The 22003-nt window shown below is 53.8% G+C and overlaps 1 protein-coding gene across 2 annotated transcripts in view; it reads right to left on the bottom strand.

Annotated features, from left to right (window-relative positions):
* Nucleotides 1-18359, bottom strand: part of BMP8B (bone morphogenetic protein 8b) — a 34220-nt gene extending 15861 nt beyond the window's left edge. The window contains exons 1-3 of one of the 2 annotated variants that reach the window (XM_061122300.1): nt 18026-18359; nt 1901-2090; nt 1326-1474 (exon numbers count right to left, since the gene is read on the bottom strand). In XM_061122300.1, the coding sequence (XP_060978283.1) occupies nt 1326-1474; nt 1901-2090; nt 18026-18359 (673 nt within the window). Of the gene's footprint in view, nt 1-1325; nt 1475-1900; nt 2091-16437; nt 17486-18025 lie in introns of those variants that run through there. The other variant, XM_061122299.1, reaches the window with a different exon arrangement.
* Nucleotides 18360-22003: the final 3644 nt, after the last annotated feature.

Below are 22003 nucleotides of genomic sequence, written 5' to 3'. Positions count from 1 at the left end.
CTGTGAGGCTCTGGGGCCTCTCTAACTTCACTTTCCTCCCCCAGAGTCTACTCTCCCGACTGAAGTCAGGGGGTCTTTATTTATACCTAAGACAAATGAACTTTTCATTTTACCATAGTTGAGATTCATAGACAATACACCAAGATAGTACAGAGTTATACACTCAGACCAGGTTTCCCCTGGGAAGTGTTAACATTTAAACAACTATAGTACCTTTGTTACCCACTCAATGGACATGAATTTGAGCAAACTCTGAAGAGAGTAGAGGACAGAGATCTGCGGGCTTCAGTCCATGGGGTTGCAAAGAGTCAGACACGACTTAGTGACTGAACGATGTTTGTTACAACTAATGAACCAGTACTGGTGTCTTATTATTTACTAAATACCATGACTGACCCGAGTTCACTAGTTTCTCTAGTGTCTTTTTCCAGGATCCCACCCAGGGTCCTACATAGCACTTAGTCATCACAACTCCTTATGCGCCTATGGGCTGTGAATTTCTCAGATTTCCTGTGGTTTTTGATGACCTTGACAGTTTTTGTATTTATATTCTGTGGCAAGTTCTTCAGTTTCGAGTTGTCTGGTGTTTTTCTCATGGTGAGACTGGGGTTCTGGGTTTCAGGGATAAAGACCACGGAGGTAAAGGGTTCTCATCTTGTCTGGGAGCTACATGAGGTGTTCGTGGGAGCCCGAGCACCTGGTTGAGGGGGTGCTGTTGAGGTTCCCCCGTAAATTAAATTTACTGCCTCAGCCTGTGCATACTTTGGAAGCAGGTCACTAAGTGTAGCCCACACTGAAGGAGAGGGAGATGCTACAACCCCCGTGTGGGGGAGCATCTCAGAGGGTTGTTTTATAAAAAGCTGAATCAGATCCTACCATCCTCCATTGCTCTTAAATAAAATAATACTGATTTCATACTTCATATTTTGACTTTTTTCAACCTCCTCACAATCGCTCCCTGGCCCCCCATGCTCCAGCCACGGCGGCCCCTTATTGCACTTCAGACACACCAACCGTGGGCCCATCTTCAGGTTTTCTAGTCATACTGCCAGGATAAAAGAGGCTCTCCCTCAAACACCTGCTGAATGAATGAATGAAGGCGTGAATCCTTATTTTACAGATGAGGAAACTGAGGCCTGGAAAGGCAAGCAACCTGCCCTACTGTTGTCCCGCACTGAGGAACCCTCACCCTCTACCCACTGGGTCCCCTCGCCTGAGAAAGGCCAGGCCTCGGGGCCAGATGAGGGGGCTCCAGCTGTGTCTGCTGCCAGCAGCTTCCGTGGAGGAGCCCCCAGGGGGAGGTTCGGTGCTGACCCCAGTCTTACCATCATCTGTTTCCACATAGAGGCGGAGTCCCAGGTCCTTGTTACGGTTCAAGAGCCAGCGGTCACTGGCTGCTGTCACGTCCAACACCAGCCAGCCCTCGTCCCCAGATCGGAGCGTCTGAAGATCCAAAAAGAACAAGTCAGACTCCCTGTGGACACGAAAGAACAATTAACCGAGGGCCGGCACAGCTGCCTTTGTGTTTCCAGTGCCCGCCGGGGGACCATTAGTGGGGCATCTACCCGCCTGGCTCTGGCCTGGGTGCCTTCCAGGCCTTATTTCACTGTCTACTCTACAAAGGTGTTACAGAGCCTGTGTACAGATGGGGAAACTGAGGCTCAGGAGTTCAGTGACCCATCCCATGGTCCCACAGCCAAGACAGCAAGGCGGGGACTTGAATCCAGGGCTGATGCTGGCCTGTCCCCATGGTGACACAAGGCCTTGGGCCAAACATCTTCTCTGAGGGTGGGCTGCCCAGGAAGCTCCCCTTCTGTCTTCTGGGAAATGCACCCCAGGCCTGGACCAGACACTCCGACAGAGGCTTGAGCGGGTGTGTAGGGGGGTGTGGGGCAGGCACCTGTTGGACTGCTCTGGGACCACCTCGAACATGCTGATGTGGAGCGTCTGGTTGAGCGGGTGAGTGCTGGGCAGCTTGTAAATCCGGAACTCCGCGGCCGTGACGGCCTCCCCGGCCGGGATCTGAGTCAGGTCAAAGCGGAACTCCTTCCAGTGGGGCTCCTGGTGGCCCAGGGCGGGGTCGCGCTCCACTGCAAGGCAGAGCGGGGCTGGCGGTCACTCGTGGTTCGGGCTCGGGCTCCAGGGTGGGAGCCGGGGGCCTGGGCAGTCTGGGCGGGCCTGACTCCCTCCTCAAGAACAGGCTTGTTCCAGCTCTGCCTCCTGGGTGCTCAGAGGGCCCCGAGAGCCGTGTGGTGCTCAGGGCAGCGTCCACGTCTGGCCCCCGAGCCCCAAACCCGGCCTGCCCCGCTCAGCATCCTGCTGGACCCACAGATGGGGTACAGGACAGGTCCCTCCTCTGGGGAGACAGATAAGACCCAAGGCTGAAAAGAGACATAGCTGAGTGCACTTGAGTGGGACGAGGGCTCCCAGCGCCTGCTGGTGTCTGGATGGCAGGTGAGAGGAGATTGGGCGTGTAGCTGACTTCAGAGCTGGGCCTTGGGGGTGAGAGTGGATGTGCCATGATGTCAAGGGAGAGGAAACCATAGCGCCAGGGACCAGCATGAGCAATGGCCGAGAGCTGAGGGACAATGGCAGCAGCAGGGAAAACAGCAGCCGTGACACCCAGCAAAGGGTGAGAGGAACAAGCAGGAGGAGGAGGGGGACCTGAGGGAGATGCGGGAAGGACCAGAAGGCGGGGTAGGATGACAGCGCCCAAAGATGCTGTGTCGAGTGCGGGGGAAGCTGAAGGGTCCCATGGCGTGATCTGAGGGGGCTTCCTGAAGGAGGCGACACCTGAACTGGCCTTGAAGGACAGGAAGGAGTCTTGGAGGACAGGCTTTCTAGGCAGAGGGGACCTCTACGCACAGGTGTGCGGAGCTGGGGCTCGGGGTGTGAGTCTGGCTGTGGCCTAAACGCGAGGGCTGGAATCCTGGCCTCGGAGTGTGGGCTGGGCTCTGACCATGGAGGGCCAGGGTTCTGGGCAGCAGGAGTTGTGGTCTGAGGGTGGAGTGGAAGCTGTGTGTGGAGGCGAGGGTAAAGCCCAGACTGCAGGGGCCCGAGGCGAGCCGGTGGCGCGGCTGATCTCACAGTCTGGGCGGGAGACCGCTGGAGTGGAGTAAACCCCACATTTCCCCAGCTGCCGGAAATGCCCAGGACAGTATATTTAGGGCATCTCACTTTAGCCTCCTGTCACTTTCAAACACTAAAAATCTGTGTTTCCACAAAGCAGGGGCGGGAGCCGCCCTAAGCCTTCCCCTAAAACCAACACTGAGATTTTAATTACATGTTTGTGAGTCTTTTTAAAAATTCTCTCTCTGGCTACTGGACTCAGCGACCACAAGTCACCAGGCTGGTGGTGGAGGAGGATGTGGGAGCACTTCCTGTCCTCGCGGTGGGGACCTGGTCCAGGGATGGGCAAACAGCTGTGCTGGGTGGGGCCGGTGGACACACGTGTTTGGGAAGGAGATGGGCTTTTCATCCCCAGACCAGGGAGGAGGGAACAGAACCTCCATTGTCTGTCGGGGGCTGGACCCACAGCAAATGCCCACCCATGGGCCAGGCTGTTTCGTGGGCAGCATGACATGGGCAGATCCAGGTCCTTCCACACAGGCAGGGCACGGAGGGCAGGGTTCTGGACTCTCGCCGAGTGATGCTCACCATGAATATCACCACATGAGTCCCCTCCTCCCTACAGACACACACACAGCTTTGGGGACAATTTCCATGGATTAGGTAACTGCAGAGACCACCTCTGTTACGTGGCTATGGAAGCGGCCCTGATCTGCAGGATGAAACAGGTCCGGGCTGTGAGCTGTCCCAGGGAGTGACCCCAAGAATGAAAAGGGGTCGCCCCGCCATGTCCTGTGCTGGACCCCTCTCAAAGCGTCCTTGAGTGTATCTGCCCCCAGGGCACAGAGGGCGCTGACAGGTGGGTCCCTGGGAACCTGTCTGCAGGCCTGACACTGACTCACGTTGGATCCAGGACTGAGGGAACCACCAGGAACCGGCCAGCTCCATGGACACCAAGCTCCGCGGTCTCCGCATCCTTTGCTGACCTGGGGGCCCGCATGTGCTGGGTCCAGAGAGCCCTGTTCCCCTGGACTGACCTCAGCTCCCAGCTTCTGTGCTGTGGGTTTGTGAAAGCGATGCCCTCCCAACCCCCATCCCATAGTTCCCACACAGGAAACTGCCTGCCCCAGCTATCCCAGGCAAGCACTAGCGGTGGGACATTTTTAGGAAAATGATTTTCATTAGAAATTGGCTAGGGTTAGGGTTAGTGGGGAGGGAGGGAGAGGCCACTTTGGATTTGCAGCTTTTTCAGTGCCTGTGGCCTTGAGTTAGGAGAGAGATTTTTCCAAAAGTTGGTGTTCTAAGAAAGCATTTTTCTGGCACTTCTCTATCCGCCTTGTTAACTGTGCAGACCAAGCCTGCTTCGGCCAGGGAGGCAGCCTAAGGCAGCCCAGAGGGCCCTGGCCAGGGGTCAGGGCTTCGGTGCAGGCCTGTCCCTGAACTAACCAGGAATGGACATTCCCCTCTAGACCTGGTCTCCACCTGTGTGAACCAAGAATGAGGAGACAGCCCAGCTTTCCTCACGAGGTCATGAAAGGACTTTGTAAACAGTCAGGCAACCGACTGGGAGGAATGGTTGTTCAACAGGAGTTTGGGATGAGCTTGACTTGCAATCTCCTAACTTTGAGCGAAGATGTGAGAGGCCGTGTCAGCAGTTCCAAGGCCAAGGGGTGGAGGGGAAGGGGAGATTTTGAGTGATTGTTTTCTAAATAAATGTATTCATCATTCATTTATTAATCCATTCATTTATCAAGTTCAATTTATAAACAAATGTATCAAATTCTTACTGTGTGTGAAAGCATACTGTTCTGAGCACTGGGAACACAGCAGTGAACAAGACAGAAACAGACAGTGCATTCAAGGGGCTTTCCTGGTGGTCCAGTGGCTAAGACTCCATCCTCTCAATGCAGGGGGCCCAGGTACCATCCGTGGTCAGGGACCTAGATCCCATATGTGATTACTAAAGATCCTGGGGCTTCCCCTGTGGCTTCGCAGTAAAGAACCCGCCTGCAATTTTGGAGATACGGGTTTGATCCCTGGGTCGGGAAGATCCCCTGGAGAAAGGAATGGCAACCCATACTCCAGTATTTTTGCCTGGGAAATCCCATGGACAGAGGAGCCTGGCGGGCTACAGTCCATGGGGTCACAAGGGTCAGATATGACTTAGTGACTAAACCACCACCATGCTACAGCTAAGACCCAGTGTAGCCAAATAAATAAATTTAAATATTCTTTTTAAAAGATTGTGCATTCACAGTGTTTCCAGTCTAATGGGGGAGACAGAATGGAAACAAACAAGACAAGTAAAATAGGGGGTGTCATTTCTATTGTAAGTGAACTACAGAGTGATCTGGGCTCAAGGAATTGGAAGGGGTGCGGGACTTGTCCAGGGGTGCTTAGTATGACCTGCGAGAAGGAAATAAGTAAGTGCAGTTGTGCATATTCCCATATATGGTGCTGATAGGAATACCATGGAGAGGACTTCGGCAACATGCTTTTGCAACATCCTGAATTTATCCTTTGACACAAGAGTTCCAAAGACACACTAGGAAAAATGTGAAAGGACAGCCACAGAGCTCTTTATTGGGCACAGGGAGAAGACAGAGTTATGTCTGGCTCCACAGGCATATGTTTCTTTTCCAAAAATTATAAAAGCAGCCCAAAATGTTCAATCACTGATCCAGCTTTTCTGTCTGGGGTGTGTGCTCAGTTGCTCAGTCATGTCCGGCTCTTTGGAACCCCATGGACTGTAGCCCACCAAGCTCCTCTGTCCATGGAATTCTCCAGGCAAGAATACTAGAGTGGGTTGCCATTTCCTTCTGTCTGCGGAAGCAGCAGCAAATGAATTTACCTTCTGGATCACCTTAATGCGGCCCTCCGAACAAAGAGCAGTCATGATTCACCAGTGAGTGCTAACTGGAGCCTCAGCCTTCTCCTCCAGCCTCTGATAAACCACCTCCAGGTTCCCCGGCTGAGGGAAGGGCCCTCTGTGGGCAGGAGGCAGCCTCCACCACCATGTCTGTCATCCTCATTCTGCCTTTCCCCTTCTGAGGCCCTGCACCCACCACTCACAGGCTAGAGCTCCAGATGCCACACCCTACGTCCACCGCCCAGAAGCTACATAGGCTTTGGCTATTTTTGTGCCCTCAACAAAATTTACAGTCACCCGGACAATCTGAATCTTATTTCTGACCAAAAAAGTAAGACTTCAAAAGACACCCACTTCCTCCAGTTTGTTGTGGCTACTAAGAACCTAGAATCTTCTGCCCTGTCTGACCGTCCCTCAAGCCCTTCCCCAGCCCCTCAGGGCCCACGGGAGGGTCTTAAGCTTGGCTCTGCTTCGAGGCCTCCCAAGCTGGCCCGGCCGATCCTCATGGTCTCCTGGGCCTCCTTGAAGAGGAGACCCTCCTTGAAGCCCTCTCTGGGGGGTTGCCCCATCCCACCAAGCATGAAGGCTATTTTCTTCTCGGTCCAGCTGCAACAGCCCCTTGCCCTCCCCTGATCCCACACAACAGCCTGCCAGTCTCTCCCTTTCCCTGTCCCGGGGTCCCCATCCCTGGCTCATCTGTCCTCTGGGCGATGACCAGTTTGAGGACAGAGACTGAACAATGGGGTGGAAACGGGAGTCTTCTGCGGTCTGCTCCTCCAGCCCCCCGTGTCCCCGGGGCCCAGAGAGGGGATGTCCGGCCCCTCTTCCCAAGGGCTCCTGGTTCCCAGGACAGCGACTCAGTGCCCTGAACTGGGGCATCCTGCTGGTCTGGGAGTGGCTTCCAGGTCACCTCGGGCCTCCATCTGAAGCCACCCATGTTCTCACTTTTCTGCGGGACTCACCTCTGTTCACAGTCCGACAAGGAGGACAGGCTCCCTCGGGGCCCTGGAGGCGAACGGGCTGGGCCTGTCTGGCTGGTCCCACCAGTAACGAGGCCAAGGGGCCCCTCAGACCTAAGACAAGACCCAGTCTCTGCGGCTCCAGGTCCCAGGGGAGCCGCGGACTCCATCACCTCCTGGTTCAGGCCCCTGAAGGGCTCCCTCCCACCCAGGAATCTCAGCGCTGCCGAGAGCAGGCCCCCGCTTCATTCTGGGGCATTTTTAGTCAGTTCTCATTACTGACTTTTTCAGGGCCTGTTTCCATAAATGGTTCCGTGCTCATAATTACCATCCAGACCTCAGCCAGCTTCAGAGCCCAAATTAAAAGGGGCACCCGCCCGCTGCACCACATCAAGACCGTCACGGCCAAAAATAGATCCCAGGAGATGTGAGCAAGGAGGATGCGGCTCCTCCAGGTCAACCAGGGAAAGACCCGAACTGTGGGGCTTTCCAGAAGTACGTGGTCATGGTGACACACGCCCTCTGTCCCGCGGGGAGCGCATGCCCGTGAGGACTAGCCATGTGCTCCCTCCCTGAGCCTGCCTCACCCCGGGGTGGGGGTAGGGGGCCATCAGCGGGCAGGGAGAGTGGGGGGCATGTTCTTTGGTGGGAGCTGGAAAGGCCTTCGGGGCCACCCTGCATAGATGAGGAAACTGAGGCCCAGGGGGGCAGAGGATCGCCGGGCATCAGGTGTCAGTTTAGGGGTCTTTCACGTGGAATTGAGTCGGACATGACAGCGACTTCACTTTCACTTATCACTTTGATGCATTGGAGGAGGAAATGGCAACCCACTCCAGTGTTCTTGCCTGGAGAATCCCAGGAACGGCGGAGCCTGGTGGGCTGCCGTCTGTGGGGTCGCACAGAGTCGGACACGACTGAAGCGACTTAGCAGCAGCAGCAGCAGGTGGAATTGTAGACTTGGAGCCTGTGTGAAATGAGTGGACCTGGACTTGCTCTGGTGGTGATACTGGGATGGAGGTGGGCGGTCACCTGTTCACAAGGTTCTTCCATTAACAGGTGCCTGAGAGCGACCTGCTGAGGCCACGGTCCTCCAGGCAGGGCCCTGCGGGGACTTGGGTCCCAGGGGAGGGGAGGGTGATCCGCACAGACGGGGAGGCTGGCCCTGCTCTGTGTTCCTTCTCCTGGCTCTCGGTGCTCCCTGCCTCCCGCTGCTGCTTCCCCTCAGCGTCGTCACCAGTCTGCCCTGAGAGCTGGCCACACAGGGGTGGGGGGAGGGCTGGGGGGAAGGCATAAGAGCCAGGTTTGGTCCCTGCTTTCAGGTTGTTCATGGTCTCTTGGCAGGGTGGCGGAGGTGGGGGCATCCTGGGCATTTTTGTTCATCATTACTTAGTTAGTGTTAGTTAGCTTTTGCTGTGTAACAAATCACCCCAAATGTAGCAGCTGAGAACAAGCAGCACTTGCTATTTCACGTGGTTTCTGAAGGTCAGGAATCCAGGCGCTTAGCTGGGTGGCTCTGGCTCAGGGTCTCTCAAGAGGCGCCAGGCAAGCTGTCGGGTGGGGCTGAGGTCCCTGGAGACCTGACTGAGATGAACAGATCCTCAGCTCACGCTTGGGGCTGAGGGTAGCAGCCTCCCACTGTGGAGCTCTCACGACATGATCTTCCCTAGGATGAGCTCACCTGGGGGTGGGGGTGCAGGGCACACACAGAGCCCAAGAGGGAAGCTGCAGTCTTTTGTAACCTAATCTTGAAGGTGACACAGCACCCCTAAGGTCACATCCTATCGTCACACAGACCAGCTCTGCCCCAGTTTAGTGGGGCATGAGGACGTGAAAACCAGGAGGCAGCGTTCTTTGAGAGCCATGTCGGAGGCTGGTGGCCACAGTAACCCTGAGAAAGCAGCATTATTCACTGCATTTTGGAGCTGAGAACACTGAAGATCAGAGGAGGTGGCCAACTTGCACGAGACCACACCCAGAACCCCCAAGGTGGGATGAGGATCTAGGTGTGTCTGTCTGCAAAGTCTACTCTCCTTCTCCTCATCTAAGGCCTTGTCAGGTCAGGGACGTGTCAAGGGAACATGGCGGGGTGGCACAGGACCAGAACTGGATGCTGAGTACCAGGCTGGCAGGAAGAAACACACAGAAGCACCTCGAGCAAGAGAAGCCACAAGTGCATTTCCATGCGAGGAACTGGAGTTCCAAGAACAGAGCTTCTTCACCTCCTTTTCTCCCCTCGGCTTCTCCACCTTCTCCTCTCACTCCCGTCTAACTAAATTCTACCCTTCTTTCAAGGTTCAGCATAACTCCACCTCCTCCCAAGACTTCCCTGTCCCCCAGCCAAGAGGCCATTCATCCCCGTCTTCTGGATTTGTTCATCTCCCACTGATGAGAGAGGGATCTGGTCTCTCTTCTGCAGTACTGCACCTTCATGCTTATATCTGAGTGGGGAAATGGCCATCTCTCCCACTTGGTGATCATTTATACTGGGCTTTCCGTGGGCTTGTCTTTCCCACTGTAATGAGCGGACCTTGGGCTCAACTCTGCTTTGCAGTGGACACCAAGATAACCAGGGAGGGCTAGAGCACACGCTGGGTTCCCAGGAATGTTTGTGAGGGAATGACCGCAGGCTGAAGGATCCAACTTTCTCTGTACCTGGGTCTGGCAGCCTTTGGCTTCCCCAGAATCCTTCATGGACTTGGAGCCCTAGACTGTTCTGAAGGAATGGCTGCTGCTCAGGGGACAGAGCCAGCAGTCAAAGAAAATAACTGTGCTTTACTTTAGGTCTTGTCACTACCAGCTGGACTTACTGACGCTAAAAACAAACCAACAAACGGAGCTAACATTTACTGGGCATTTACCAGGCACTGTTTCAGCCCTTTATGCAGAGTTAAGTCGTTCAACGGTCACAGCCAGCCTAGGATGGCTATCATCGTTTCTCTATTACAGATGAGGAAGCTGAGGCACAGAGCAGTAAATAACTTACACAAAAATCAAATAAACAGGGGACTTCCCTGGTGGTCCAGTGGTTAAGAATCCACCTGCCCAGGCAGGGGACACACACGGTTTTGATCCCTGGTCTGGGAAGATCACACATGCTGAGGGGCAATTAAGCCCACATGCCACAACTATTGAGCCCTTGCACCTAGAGCCCATGTTCTACAACAAGGGAAGCCGCTGCAATAAGAAGCCTGCACACCGCAACTAAAGGGTAACTTCCGCTCACCGCAACTAGGAAAAGCCTACAGAGCAACAGAGACCCAGTGTAGCCATAAATAAGTATATGTACTAAAAACCATACAAATATATCCTAGGTCAGACTTCCTGGGCAACAGACTGAGTGGGAAGGTTTAGTGGAGAGGGTTCTTGCAGGGAATGCAGGGAGCAGGAGCGGGCACAGGTGATGCAAACAAAAGGGCCAAGCCCACTCCAGCCGCATGGGGAGCTCTGGGGCTGATGGCCCTTCAGAACTGTCCCTCCTTGAGGCAATGAGGCTGGGCATTTATATTCTGATAAGCCTGTCACTGGATGTGCAGTGACCCCAGGGAGCGAGCCCAACCTTAAGCAAGAAGCTAGTGGATTGATGCCTAGGGACAGACCCACCCTCTAGGCAGCTGGGGCAATGAGTGGGGACAGACCACCCTCTAGGAAGCTAGGGCAATGAGTGACTCAACCCCAAAGAGAAGATCTGGGCAGCACCATAGCATCCACTAAGAAGTACGCAGTGGAGTGGGGATCTGATCCTGGCACTGTGCTCTTACCACTCAGCTCCAGGCCCTCAATGATGGGGGCGGAAAGGTAGATAAACACAGCAGGCTCTTCCTCATCATTCTGGCTGTGTTTATTGAGCGGTGCCAAGCACTTGCTTGGAGAAGGAGGTGGCAACCCATTCCAGTGTTCTTGCCTGGAAAATCCCATGGATGGAGAAGCCTGGCAGGCTACAGTCCATGGGATCGCAAAGAGTTGGACACGACTGACTTCACTTTTCAAGCACTGGCTAAGTTTTTCAGTGTTGTAACCTTCTTATTTAACCATTGCACTATGATACAGATATTATTTATCCTGATGTTTAGAATGAGGAGGGACTTCCCTGGAGGTCCAGTGGCTAAGACTCCTCGCTCCCAGTGCGGAGAGCCAGAGTCCAATTCCTGGTCAGGGTACTCGATCCCACATGCCACAGCTGAGAGTTCACATGCTGCTACTAAAGATCCCACATGCTGCAACGAAGGTTGAACGTCCCACATGCCACAACAGAGACCCAGCCCGGTCAAAAAAACAAAAATAAATAAAAATGAGGAAATTGAGATGCCAAGACTTTAAGTAAGCTATTCAAAACTTCACAGATCTCAAGTAGCAGACCTTGAATTAAAACCTGGTCTTCCGAGCTCTGCTCTCCCATTACCAAGGCCAACCCCCTTCGGGGCTGTGATCCAGCTCTCGTGGCTGCTCCTTTGAATCTGGGTACCCAGGACCTTGGGTCAGTCATTTAGACTCTGACACTCTACTTCTTGTCTGTCACCTAGGGGCAGTAGTAGTCATTTACTCCAGAAAAGTGAAAAAAGACTGAGAAGATGGGGGCTGGACAGTGGTAGTCAGTCATCAGGGATTCACAGGGCACACCATCCTGGTGGCAGACAGGGCTTTGGAGAAAAGAGACCCATCCATCTCCAACTCTTGGGAACCATCAACAAAACGAAAAGGCCATCTACTAAATGGGAGAAAATATGTGCAAACCACATACCTGATAAGGGGTTAATATCCAAAACATATAAAGAACACCTACAATGCAACAGCAAAAAACTCAAACAATCCAGTTTTTCAAACGAGCAGAGGAACTGAATAGACCTTTTCTCAAAGAAGATATACAAATGGCCAACAGGACCAAAACCACATTGAGATATCACCTCACATCTCTTTGAATGGCTGTTGTCAAAAAGATAAGAGATAGTGAATGTAGGGAAAAGGGAACCCTTGTGCACTCTTGGTGGGAATGTAAATTGGTACAGCCATTACGGAAAATAGTACAGAGGTCCCTAAAAAAAATTAAAAATGGAACTATCATATGATCCAGCAATCCCATTTCTGGATATATATCCAAAGGAAATAAAAAGGAAATATCAAGGAATAAAAAAAGTATAACTATGTATTCAACACAAATCCTGAATCATTATGTTGTACACCTGAAACTGATATATGATGTCACTTGTATCTCGGTTTTTTAAAAAAGAGAGCTATCTGTACTCCCATGTTCATTGCAGCACCATTCACAGTAGCCAAGACATGAAAACAACCTCAGCTTCCATCTACAGATGAATAAAGAAGAAATGGCAGGGACTTACTTGTCAGTTCAGTGGTAGAGAATCTGCTTTCCAATGCAGGGAACATGGGTTTAGTCCCTGCTCAGGGAACTAAGACCCCACATGCTGTGGGGCAACTAGGTCCATGTGCCACTAAGGAGAAGCAACATGATGCAAAAAAAGACCCCAGAGGCTGCGGCTAAGGCCCAGGGCAGCCACATAAATAGATAAATATTGTTTAAAAGATACAGCATATATATAAATATCATATCTATGTGTGTATATATATACATATATATATGAATGTTATTCAGCTACGAGAGAAAAAGAAATCCTGTCATTTTCAACAACACGGATTGAAACTTGAGAGTATTATGCTAAGTGAAATAAGTCAGAGAAAGACATATATGACGTGGTATCACTTATTTGTGGGTTTAAAAAAAAAAAAGTCACAAGAGTAGAAAAAGTATGTACCAGGAGCTGGGGGTGGGGGAAATAGGGAGAGGTTGGTAAGACAGTACAAAATTTTAGTACTAAATTGAATAAGGTATGAGGATCTAGTGTAAAATACGGTGATTACAATTGATAATACTGTGTTGTATAACTGTAATTTGCTAAAAGAGTAGAAATTAAATGTTCTTACATATGCAAAAAAAGGATACATATGTGAAGTGATGAAATGTGTTAACTGGATGGGGGGGATGCTTTACCATCCTGATGTACACTTTAAATAACTTAGAATTTTATACGTCAATTATACGTCAATAAAGTTGAAATATCCTAAAGGAAATAAACCCTGAGTATTCATTGGAAGGACTGATGCTGAAGCTGACGCTCCAATACTTTGGCCACCTGATGTGATGAGCTGACTCATTAGAAAAGGCCCTGATGCTGGGAAAGAGTGAGGGCAAGAGGAGAAGGGGGTGACAGAGGATGAGGTGGTTGTATGGCATCACTGACTCCATGGACATGAGTTTGAGCAAACTCCGGGAGATGGTGAAGGACAAGGTAGCCTGGCATACTGCAGTCTGTGGGATTGCAAAGAGTCTGACATGACTTAGCAACTGAACAACAACAAAGTTGAAATGAAAATAAATAAATGAAAGGTAGATAGATAAAAAGAGAAATAATGTGGTCATTCCAATATTTGACTTTCAAGATGGATAAAGGATTTATTAAGTGAAAGACAAAAAGGCAAACCAGCAGGCGCTTAGATCCCACTTAAGATCTTAAAAAAGATCTTAGAAAAGATGAACACAAATTGATTTTTTTTTTTTTAAATCAGAGCTAAGGACTTCCCTGGTGGTCCAGTGGCTAAGAACACACCTCGCAGGAGACACAGGCTCGATCCCTGGTCTGGGAAGATCCCACATGCTGTGGAGTAACTAAGCCCGTGTGCCATAACTACTGAGCGCTTATGCCACAACTAGAGAATCCATGCACTGCAACAAAAGATACTGCATGATGCAACTAAGCCCCAACGCAGCCAAATTAATTAATTTTAAAAAATCAGGGCTGATTGTGGGGAGGGTTACGCTAAAGGATTAAGACACTGGTTCTCTCTAAGGTACACAAAAGATTACTGGAAGCTTCCATATGATATATTTCCAGACACATGGTCTGAATTTTCTATGATGAAATTCTATAACGAATCTATATGGCATAAATTTTCTAGTGAACATGCATTAGTTCTGTAAATCCCAAAACAAAGATATTTTAAAAATCATGTCCTAGTTTACAACAAAGTCTCACATTTAATACAGTCCAATTCAGTAGCACGTACTGCACCTAAAATGGTCCCTGGGCCAGGGGGAGAGGCCACTTCTGTGTAGGACAAGAGCAGAAGATACACAGGCTGGAAGATGACCAGCTGTGTGGCCTTGGGAAAACCGCCTAACTTCTCTGAGCCTTTGAAAACAAAGATGTGACAGTACTTGTGAGATGAGATGAAAGGACAGACACAGAGGGTCTCGGCATGTGCTCGTCACTGGGTGTCAGCTCACACAACCCCTGAGCAGCCTCCAGGGAGGGTACCGTGAGTATCTCCGTTTACAGCGGAGGAGACTGAGGTTCCGAGAGGCGGACTGGAGAGTCCAGATCACACTGAGAGTAGGAGGCGGAGTCAAGATGCAAATTCCGAGCCCAGGTCAGAACCCCCAGCCCAGTCCTGCCTGTCCTCACGCTGTCCATCCCCTCCTGGCACCCAGAGAGGGTGTCCCTGTAGCCCAGGTGACCGTCACCTCGTGACTGATGCACGGTTGTGCGTCTCTCCCACCAGAAGGTCAGCTCCACAAGAGGCTCTTTGCTTCGTTCCCTCTTATGTTCCAGGAGCTAGGATGGAGCCTGGCACAGAGCAAGCACCACACAACTGTTGAGTGAATTCAGGAAAATATCAAAGAATTCCGTAGTAAGGAACCAAAGTAAGTGAGCCCGGGGCTCATAGGGGTGAAGGGTCACCCCTTCCAGGTCAGGGGGCTGAACAGGCCCCGGGCAGGCCCCTCACCCCCACGGAGCCCTGCCTCTCCCGAATCCAAGAGCCTCAGCTCCTTCCCACCCCTCTCCTCAGCTGCCCGGGCCCACGGGAATGAGTGAGTCCAGCTCAGGGAAGGGTCAGGACAAAGGAGAAGACGGTCCCGTCCAGTTCTGACTACACGTCAGCCTGCAGAGCCGTTTGTGCCTCAGTTTCTCAGTCTGGAGCATGGGCACCCGCGCTCTGCGGACAGGAGGTGGGGAAGGATTCAAGAGGAGCATGAGAGGTGTCTCTCCTGCCTCATTCCTCTCTCCAGAGGGGCCGGGCCGGCCTGAGACACTCGGGGTCCAGCCAGTCACACCTGAGCTGGGCGGAGGGGTGGGCGGTGTGCTGAGAAGGGACCAGATAAGGGGGGGACGTGCAGGAACCCACGGCGGGCCCAGGAGGGCCGAGACCCTGGGTGCTGCCTCCCAGCTCAGGGTCTCCTCCCCGGAGCTCAGGCGACACCAGGGACCAGCTCTGTCCACTCCTCGAGGTCCCAGCCCTATCTCTGTGTCCTGGCCAAGGGGAGCCAAGAGTCCACGGGCGGAGACCGACAGGCAGGCCAGGTGGGGCCCGGCTCTGACCGCAGCCCTGGCCCCCAGCACAGGCCCTGGTAGTCACAACTCGGCCCCTGAAGTGTCCGCTCAGATGGAGGCCCGACCCCTGGACGGGAGCCTTTGAGAGGCCCAGGCCCCCGGGTCCTACGGGCGCTGCTGAGGGTCAGGGCCCAGCAAGCCCCGGGCCTGGCCTCTCAGGAGCCATGAGGCCGGCAGAGGGGAGCAGAAGGCCACAGATGTGGGAGCCTCGGCGTGGGCGCTGACGCCACAGCGACTCTGCTGTTGGACTCCACGGTGGTTCAGGGCCCGCCGACCTTCAGGGGCCCGGGGCCGGGGCCTCCAAAGCAGGAAACAACGCTGGTAGGTGCCTAATCCCCACATCAGCCCACGTAATTACCAGTTAAACTGCTCCAACTGAAGGAGTTTTACTAGTGCAATTAGTACATCAGAATAAAGAAGGCCCTCTGACAGCTGGCTGGACCTGCCCACACACCAGGCTTCCCCTGAACAAAGATCAGCTTGTTAATCCACAGCGTCACAGGCCTTAGATCTCCATGAAACATGCAGAGGTGGCGTGGGAAGAAACTGGAATTTGGAATCCACGGTCTGGATGATACCGCGGATGTGCTGTGTAGCCCTGGGTTGCTTATTTAACCTCTCTGAGCCCATGGCTGGTAAAACAGCTTCACAAGTTGCTACATGGATGAAATGAGTATTAAAAGGACTATGGAACTTCAAATGCTAATTTTTATTCAAAAACAGAGACACCTTTGGTTGGCTTTAAAAATCTGTTTCTGGGTCTCGTGTGTCTATAGACAGGTCAAGACATTTCCATACATCCACACCAAGGCTGAGCAGCAGCTGGGAGAGACCGCGGTCAGCACTCACCAGGGCTGGTTTCCCCTAAAAGGGGGCTGATTTTCTGTCCCTCCCCCTCTATCAACCTATCTCACAACAGCTTTGAGGATAGACCAAGAGGAGCCCCATTTTGCAAGGAGAGATCTGAGGCTCAGAGAGGGCAGGGGCTTCCCCAGGACCACACAGCAGAGGCAGGAGGGGAGCCAGGTCCTCCTGAGCTCGGGGTGCTGCTCACTCACAGCAGCTGTGCCCACCAGGGCCGTGTACCCCTTGCCCCGGGGGTGCTGGGGAAGAGGGACCTGGCTAGGTGGTGACTCACGCAGATGGAGGGCTCCCGTGGGGGCATTCTCAGGGGGACTGTATCCACAGCTCTTCTTGGTCCTGTGCCCGGAGTCAGCTTGTCCCCAGCACAGAGCTCCAGCCTCAGTTCCACATATGGATGCCTCTGTCCCCAGCTCCCCACCCTGTCCATCTCTAACCACGAAGGTGGCATCTAGAACCCACCAGCCCAAGTCCCGAGCTGACACTGGGATCTCAGCAGAGGTTAACAGCTGCCTCCTACGGCTCGCTCTCCCACCTGAGCCCATCACCAGCTGTTTGGGGGGAACAGGCTTCCCTGACAGTCCCCTCTTCTTGCCTTGCCATAGAAAGCAAATGGCTGAAGATGCATAAAATCTGCTGTCACTCTGATCCATGAATCCCTCTGCCGAAACCCCTCTGACAGCTCTTTCCACCATGAAAGCCTGACCTCCTCACACAGAACTGTCACCTCCTTGAGCCCGGGATGGAGACCAAACAACCTGAGCCTGTCCTGGCTCGGCCACACAGAGGTCACGTTGTCCTGAGCAAGACAGCGCCTCTCTGAGCCTCACTGTCCTCATCCGGGAGATGGGGATGAATATCATGTCTGCCAACAGGGTTGCTGGGAGGGTTACAAGGTGAAGGGAGGCTGGTGTTCCTGGCCAGGGGCCTGTCCCCACTCTGGGTCCCACGGCTCTTCCCACCTCGGCCTGATCTATGGTCCTTGGTCCCCAGGTCTAGCTTGGCGTCTGCCGCAGCCCAGACCCCGGCCCCTCACTGGCCTCAGACAGGAAACAAAGCGGATGGGAGACCTAAGTTCATGAATGTAGATTAAAGAGCGTTTAGTTATGGAAAAGGTGATCTTTGAGAACGTCAATGGTAAATGGTTTCACGATTTGGAGTATAATTTCTGCAGAGAGGAAAAGCTGGGCTTTGCCTGGAGAACAAAGGGAGTCCAAACTGTCCATCCGGTCATTCACTGGGCCTGGACACTCATTCCTGACAAGCCAAGTCCCAGATGTGGGCCCAGGGTGACAAGACCACAGTCTCTGCCCCACTGAGCTCAGTCCATGCCTTCCCCTCCCCTACCCCACCCCTAGGTGGCCCAGGGAAGAGGCTGCTCAGTGTGGGCTCAGGACATCTGGGTCCTCACCTCGACTCTGGTGCTTTGATGCCGTGACAGGGTTTTCCACTCTGACCTTTGTCCTGCTCTCCACACCGCCCTTATCACAGGGACAGCATCACGGCCTCTGCTTACTCATCCGTCTCGCCAGGACCAGACTGTCTTCCTGGCACTACCCGGGTCCACCCGACACTACACGATCTTACGTCGGGGTGTCTGGGGGCGGGTGAAGGTACACGCCTCTGGGACTCACATTCCTCGTCTGTTCCTGTCGGTCCAGCTCACCGACCCCACATCCCTGAGCCGGGCAGGTTTTCCTCCCGCAGGTCCTTGTCCACGACAAGGTGACTCCCCGTCCCCAGCAGGCGCTCTCCCTGCCCGAGGTGGCGCACACGCCCCAGCCGCTCGCGCGCAGCCCCCGTGGGGCCATTCAGCTCGCTGCCTTCTCCCGGGGTCGCCGCCGCCCGCCCGGGACCGTGCTCACCCATGTTGACGAAGCTCATGACCAGGTCTGCGCGGCCCAGGCGCCGCTCGGGGGCCCCGCCGTCCTCGTCGTCGTCGCTGGCCACGGCGCGGTACAGGTCGAGCATGAAGAGTGGCGCGGACGCCGGCAGCAGGGCGGCGGGGGACGCGCGGGGCCGGGGCCGGCCGGGCAGCCCGAGCACCGCCAGGATCTCGCGCTGCAGGTCGCGGCGCTCGCGCGGGCCCAGGCGGCGATGCGGGCAGCCGAGCGGGGGGCGCGGGCCGGGGACGCCGCCGCCACTCAGCGCGCACAGAGCCAGGCCCAGCAGCCAGAGCGGCCCGGGGCGCGCGGCCATGGCGGGACGCGGCGGCGTCACCGCGCGCGCATCCGCTCCCAGCGGGGCCCGGGTCGGGGCCGCCCCGACGGTGCGCGGCGTGCCTGGCTTGGGGCCGGCGGGACGGGGCGTGGGTCGCCCGCGAACGCGGCGCGGTCCCTAGAGCTCCCGGACCGTCGGCTGCGGCCACACCGCCTCGGGCAGGGGCTCCTCCGGGAAGCAGGGACGGTCGGCTAGTCTATCCGTTCCGCTGCGCCCGACAGTCCGGCTGCTGCCAAGGCCGCTCAGCTTAGAGGCGCAGCGGTCGGGTTAGGGGAGGCGCGGGCCGAGTGTGTACCTCTCCGAGGGGCAGCGGCCGCCTCTCTCAGTCCAGCTGGGAGCCGTCGGGTCCCGCCCCTCGGACCCGACCAATGGGGGTGCGGGGGCGGAGACAAGGCTAGGAACCTGTGCCCCAGGAAGGGGCGCTTGGTGGCGGGTCGCGACGCCCCCGAGGTGAGACCCGCCTGTAGGTGGCTGGCGGGACAAGTGAGGAGTCCACAGTCCAGCCGTCAGGGGCTAGCTGTCGTCCTGGGTTCCGCTGCCCACTCTGGCCGCGCTGTCCGGAGGGCGCGGGGACTGGGCCTGGGGAACCCAGGGTACAGGCGCGATCTGAGATCAGACCCTGCGCTCGCACGGGGCATGTTCTTGATCGCCCTGCCGGGGCGTGATTCTAACTCTCTGTCCCGCCGTGGAGTGACCCGAAAGCCCTGCCTGGTGCGTGGGTGTCGCCCCAGGGCCCGAAACGCCTCAGGCTAGTCTAGAGGTGGAGGGGTTCGCAGGTGCCAGCCAAGCCTAGAGAGTGGGGCGCATCCTTTCGCCAGTAGCATCCAGGCAGGAGTTCCTCGCCACCGCAGCTCCTGACCGGCCTCTGCGCTTTTGGGGGGCTCCTTCCAGGACATCTGACACTCGCTGGGTCACGGCTCCCGGCGCGCCCACCCACCTGGCTCCGGCGCGCTCCGGATCAGCGCCTCTGGCGGGCGGCCCCAGCAGCTCCAGCAGCGGCGCTATCACCACCAGCTCTGCTGTGCGCCCTTCGGACCCCGGTGCGGGTCCAGCCGCGCGCGAGATATGCCTCCCACCGGTCAAGGAGCTCTGGCGCCCTTCCTGATTTTTTGCGCGTCTTAATTATTACGGCCCTCAGCGATTTTTGAGAGAAGAATCATCGTGGAAACTCCTTGATTGACTATCCCCTTCTGCATAGCCTGCTCTTCCCTAGGCGCTTTCTCACCGCGTTTATTCAGTTCATTACGGACTCAAGGTATTAAGGCACGATGAGACAGTCCTGTCTTCATGGGGAATGTCCAGCCAGTGGGTCAGGTTACCTCCTGTTAATACACCAATTAAAAATCAGAGATTGTCAGATGATTTAGGGTGGGGGGAAAGCAAGAACAAATGATAAGCTAGACCCCCGTTCGATTCCTGGGTCGGGAAAATCCCCTGGAGAACGGATAGGCTACCTGCTCCAGTATTTTTGGGCTTCCCTAGTGGCTCAGCTTGGAGAAGGCAATGGCAACCCACTCCAGTACTCTTGCGTAGAAAATCCCATAGTTGGAGGAGCCTGGTAGGCTGCAGTCCATGGGGTCGCTAGGAGTCGGACACGACCTGAGCGACTTCTTTCCCATTTCACTTTCATGCATTGGAGAAGGAAATGGCAACCCACTCCAGTATTCTTGCCTGGAGAATCCCAGGGACGGCAGAGCCTGGTGGGCTGCTGTCTGTGGGGTCGCAGAGTCGGACGTGACTGAAGCGACTTGGCAGCAGTGACTCAGCTGGTAAAGAATCTGCCTACAATGCGGGAGACCTGGGTTCAGTCCCTGGGTTGGGAAGATCCCTGGAGAAGGGAAAGGCTACCCATTCCAGTATTCTGGCCTGGAGAATTCCATGGATTGTATAGTCCACGGGATCGTGAAGGGTCGGATACTACTGAGCAACTTTCACTTTCATAATCTTTTCAAAACCATATCATTTAAAAGATTCACTGTAAATACAAAACACAAGTTGGAAGTCAATGGATGGAAAAATTACATCATGCAAATAAAAGAGTAAGAAGGCCGGAGGGGCTGTATTAATATCAGGTAGACATTAGACTTCAAGATGCAAAATGTTAATCAGAGATAATGATAAAGTGTCACTTTATGTGAATCCACCCTACTGAAACAGAAGGCTTTGTGCAGCTAAATATGACAGACTCATGCAATTCTAAATACTGATGCTTATGGTTCCAAAGTGGTTAAAAGGTCCTCACATTTATCTTGGGAGTCAATGGAAAAGGGCATCTATCCACATGAAATTAAATCCATTTTGTGACTCGAATGATACCAGTGGATGGTTGGACCAGGGATGGGGGTGGAGGTGGGAGAAACCTCTCAAAATGAAGTTCACACATTGCCCAATCTGAATCAAACCAACTTTGGTCAATTCTTTGTGACTGATGCAGAATTCTGGCAGGAGTTTGCTTAAACACACAGAGGAAGGAGACCCCCCTCTCCAAAAAGCAGACTCTTTGAAACTTTCTTTCTCCCCTAGAAGAGCAGCACGAGCAGAAGGCACTCATGGGTGGAGGACCCAATGGCTTTGCCCTCCACTCAGCCCAGATCTCATCCCTTACCTTGTGGGCATCCATGAGGTTCGTGATGAGATTGAGATTCCCGTGCACAGGCTGGTCCTCAGCCAGCTTTGGCTTCATCTTGTACTACCAGAGGAACAAGGCCTGCAGAGCGTCCATGAACTGGCCTGAAATCAGCAGGGCCTCCTCCAACCTGTGCTGCCTGAGACGAGCACACAAACCTCACCATTGGCAAGGGGATGTCTCTCTTATGGGGTGTCCCTGGAGGCAAGGTGGTAAAGAGTCCGCCTGTCAATGCAGGACATGGGGGTTCAATCTCCAGGTCGGGAAGATCCCCTGGAGTAGGAAATGCCAACCTGCTCCAGTAATCACGCCGGGAAAATCCCATGGACAGAGGAGCCTGGTGGGCTACAGTCCATAGGGTCATGAAGAGTTGGACACGACTGAGCATCTGAGAACACATGCACAATCTCTTCTATGAATGGCCCAACTGAAGAGGAATGTTGCTTGAAATCTATATAAAGAAAATGGCCCAACTGAGTGACTGGTGTGAGTGGGTCTCGGTTGGGGTGGCAGTACCCTGGAATCATGACCACCAAGGGCTGCAGGCTATGGCTGCCGGTCAACGGGCCGCCCGCCTGGCCTCCTGCAGTTGAGCCGTGCCCTTGGAGAATTAAAAGTATCAAATCATGGCAAAAAAAAAAAAAAAAGAAAATGGCCCAACTGAAGAGGAATATTGCTTGAAATCTATATAGAGAAGGACCTCCATATTGGAATGGTTAGAAATATAGTTAAAAGTTATCAAGATGATGGGAATTCCCTGGTGGTCCAGTGATTAGGACTCATCAGTACATTCACTGCCATGGCCCAGGTTCCATGCCTGCTCAGGGGAACTAAGATCCCACAAGCCATGTGGGATGGCTTAATAATTAAAAAAAAGTTATCAAGATGACAATAACATTATAGACAACAAAAGAAAAAACAGATCAATTGGACTTTTAAGTATCATTAAAATTTGAAACTGTTTATCAAAGGACATTGTCAATAGGGTAAAAGGCAA

Source organism: Dama dama, chromosome 20 (genome assembly GCF_033118175.1).
Source record: "Dama dama isolate Ldn47 chromosome 20, ASM3311817v1, whole genome shotgun sequence".
NCBI classification, from domain to species: domain Eukaryota; kingdom Metazoa; phylum Chordata; class Mammalia; order Artiodactyla; family Cervidae; genus Dama; species Dama dama.
This window is presented reverse-complemented; position numbering and strand designations above follow the sequence as displayed.